The 3392-nt window shown below is 35.5% G+C and overlaps 1 protein-coding gene across 1 annotated transcript; it reads left to right on the forward strand.

Moving 5' to 3' along the window:
* Positions 1-667: 667 nt before the first annotated feature.
* On the forward strand, positions 668-2108 carry LOC117120375 (gastrin-releasing peptide receptor-like). The gene has a single exon (XM_033265416.1). The coding sequence runs from the start codon at positions 668-670 to the stop codon at positions 1670-1672; it is 1005 nt and encodes a 334-aa protein (XP_033121307.1). The 3' UTR covers positions 1673-2108.
* The last annotated feature ends 1284 nt before the right edge of the window (positions 2109-3392 follow it).

Consider the following 3392-nt stretch of genomic DNA (forward strand, 5'->3'; position numbering starts at 1 on the left):
AAGCGCTTAAACCAGTTACAGCTAGGTTAAACTTAAAACTACCGTGATATGCATGAGCAATTTTACTTTCAGTCATTGAATCGTATATCTTTGTTTCTAATAGATATAAGTTAGTTTTAAAGATATCTCTGTTATATTAGAGATATATCTGTTAACCGGATGTCTCTATCCTAGGTGAAACCCAAGATATTTTAATTAGTTTCAAATAGAGTGTCTTTGTTTTATGTAGTGATACCTTATTTTCAAATAGACATATCTTTGTTTTAAATAAAGATATCTTAACTAAATTATCTCCATATATATCATAATTAGAAAGTAAGACATCTTAGTTAAAAACTAATATCTTAGTTTTAAATTAAGATATTAAAATGACAGGTTAGTTAGTTTAAAGCAGTGACAGACACTGGCACGGGCTCGACAACTTACAGTATAATTTTAATCTAATCTTCTTACTGAAACATTTTAAGATAGACTTAGACGTATTCAGTGTTGGGCATGCGCTGTTTTTGTATTTCTGATTTGCTAGACTGATGTTAGGAGGCCTACCTTGATCTACAAAAGCCGTTGTGATTGGCTCCCGGGAATTCATTAACAAGTGGTGAGAAAGATAATGAAAATTTTAACATTATATATTTTGTGACAATTGTTTCAGATTCTACTTGACAATATGGATTATACAAGTGAACCCGTTCAAGATCTGGTCAATGATTCAACTGTTGAAAGCGTATTTGGTCCTGTTGTGATTTTCGTGCCATGCGTTTTTGGTGCAATTGGTGTAATCGCAAACTTGTCAATGATCTTTGCCGTCCTTTGTAACATTCAACTACGAAACATTACCAATATAATGATAGTGAATGCGGCAGTAGGGGACATCATGGCCATTCTAATAATGCTACCAACTAATGCATATGTATTATTACATTCAGTGTGGCCGTTTGGGGACTTTCTCTGTAAGCTTAGTAACATGGTAAACATGTATTCGTTAACCACGTCAGCCTACTCATTTTGCGCATTAAGCACTGACAGATATATGGCAGTAGCAAGGCCTTTAACATACCGAACACATCGTAATCGTCGAATTACTTTCTGCATAGTCGCTATCGACTTGATCGGATTGATATCCGTCATCCCAACCTACTTCTTAGCTTACGAACGGTCAAATGTGTGCTTTTATCTCGACCATGGAACGCTAGTGGCAAAAATTCACGAAATTGTGTTATTCATATTTGTATATATTATCCCTTTGCTTATAATTAGTGTAAACTATATACGCATTGCAAGTGTCCTAATGCGAAGCATACGCCACCAGCTGTTCGAAGGTGATTCAAATGCCGCGGTTAAGCAACACGCTACGCGTGTGCGCCTCACGAAAACAGTTTTGCTGATAATCGTTCTCTACGGCTTGTGTATGCTTCCTTATTATTTAGCAAATATTGTGATTCAGTTTCTGAAGATCACAGCCCTAGAAGGGTTCTTTAAAACAATGTATTTTCCGAGTTCTATTTGCTATGTTCTGGCAACGCTTGTGAATCCTGTGATGATGTTTACACTCAGTAAGACATACAGAAGACACTTTATGAGGTGTCCATGTTTTAAAAGAACTGAAAGGCCTGTCACCGGGAGTAATATGATGACAGCAATAACGAGAAGGACTGCCGTTATTGATCACTAGATTTAAATGAAATATGAATTAAGTATTTTCTTTGACTATTTTATAAAGCAATTGACATTATGTCAAAACAATCCTTCCTGGATAATGTTTCAACTTACAATGGTTGTACATTCTAATGCGATATTGTAAGTCTGAGCATGTTGTAGATTTGAAACTATACGTATTCTATTAGAAGCAAGCTGATGCCTATCTAATATACTTATTAGTAGGCCCCTTCTCATTACCAAGTATGCTTACTGTGTTTTGTGAATTCATTTATGTTGTGAATGAAAATTGTCTAATGTGGACGGGCAGTAGGCCTACAGTAGCTCTGGTTCAAAGTAAATGGAAGCTATTAAATTTGTTGTCCATTTTGAAAGAATGTTTGCTAATGTACCAAGCAAAGAGCCACCAAAGATGGTCATAATATACAATGTACATGAAGATAATGCATATGTGCACCAATCACATTGATGCCTAAAATATATACGCCTATATTATGTAAATTATAATATTAAATATATACTGTACGCCTATTAAATGTGTATAATAATGATATGTGTATATAAATATGTTTATAAAGGAGTAACTTGTGAACCATTTTGTGGTAATGCTATGGGGATTCGAAGTTGGGCTTCTTCATTTGTGGCTTGGCCAATCAGCCTTTGGGGAGAATTCGGAATCGATTGGTAATAGCAACATCAATCACTCTCATTAATAAATACCGGCAACGGGTAAGTATAATTATATACAGTAACATATTTAGGTTATCATCTTGAAAAACATTTGTCCTAAGGGGGAAATTCAACGGAGTATACTAATGTGTACTGACACACAGATACGACAATTAAATTGTCCCTACAGCAACAATCCTTAAACCGATTACCAGCCAAGTTCAAAGTGTTTATTCAAAGAATAATGAAATGGTGTTTTTATACGTCTGGTTTTTTTTTAGGGGGGGGGGGGGGGGTTCGATTTTTGTTTAACGAGAATTCGCCCAAAAAAAGGTTAAGAGCCACTATGGCTGATGGGCTAGAAAAGAACCGCCCATTGGAGCAAAATGAAAGACTTCACAAACCAATGTAAGGTCATATACTAGAAAACAATCAGCAAAGTAAGTTCCACCCACAGAGAAATGTAGCGCGGGGAAAAGCTCTCAGCATAGCTTTTTGTTTTTCTTCTATGACAATCTTGAATTTGTGAGTCTTGAATGAGAACCGGGTTTCACGCATAAACAATAGGGGGAATCAAGTTAATCAGTTTGCACGCTGCATTTTTCTCCATTAGGAGAATGGTCCATAGCACCCGAGTTTTTGAGAAAAAAAAAATCGGGTAGTAATTCTCGCTGGTTTTTTGAAGAGCTTTGGGTTCTTAAATTTATTTATTGCCACTGAAGCCCATGAGATTACGTCCAGAAGTGAGTGATTGTAATGGGTTGCTTGTTTGCATTCCGATGGCTATATGGACCTATTAATAGGTCCGTAAATCAATATTTTCAAAAACGTAATAAAACAGATAGGGGAAATACATTTTTGGTTATGATTTTAAATTAATGGTAATATTCCGAACATATATAAATTGGGCTATGCAAAGTAATATAAATATTTGAATTATATTTTTAGGTTTTTTGGCTTTGAAACATATTGTATATTGTCGAATATTTCTACCGCCCTCTTGCGGCGGTATTGGTTTAAGCAAAGATCTTATAAACACAAGATAGCGTTCTCCGCGATTTACGCGT

This window comes from Anneissia japonica, unplaced genomic scaffold (genome assembly GCF_011630105.1).
Source record: "Anneissia japonica isolate Jap-2015-1 unplaced genomic scaffold, ASM1163010v1 scaffold284953_len930413_cov181, whole genome shotgun sequence".
NCBI classification, from domain to species: Eukaryota; Metazoa; Echinodermata; class Crinoidea; order Comatulida; family Comatulidae; genus Anneissia; species Anneissia japonica.

Coding starts and splice junctions, on each gene's coding strand:
- LOC117120375 (XM_033265416.1), top strand. CDS start 668: ATGGATTATACAAGTGAACCCGTTCAAGATCTGGTCAATGATTCAACT.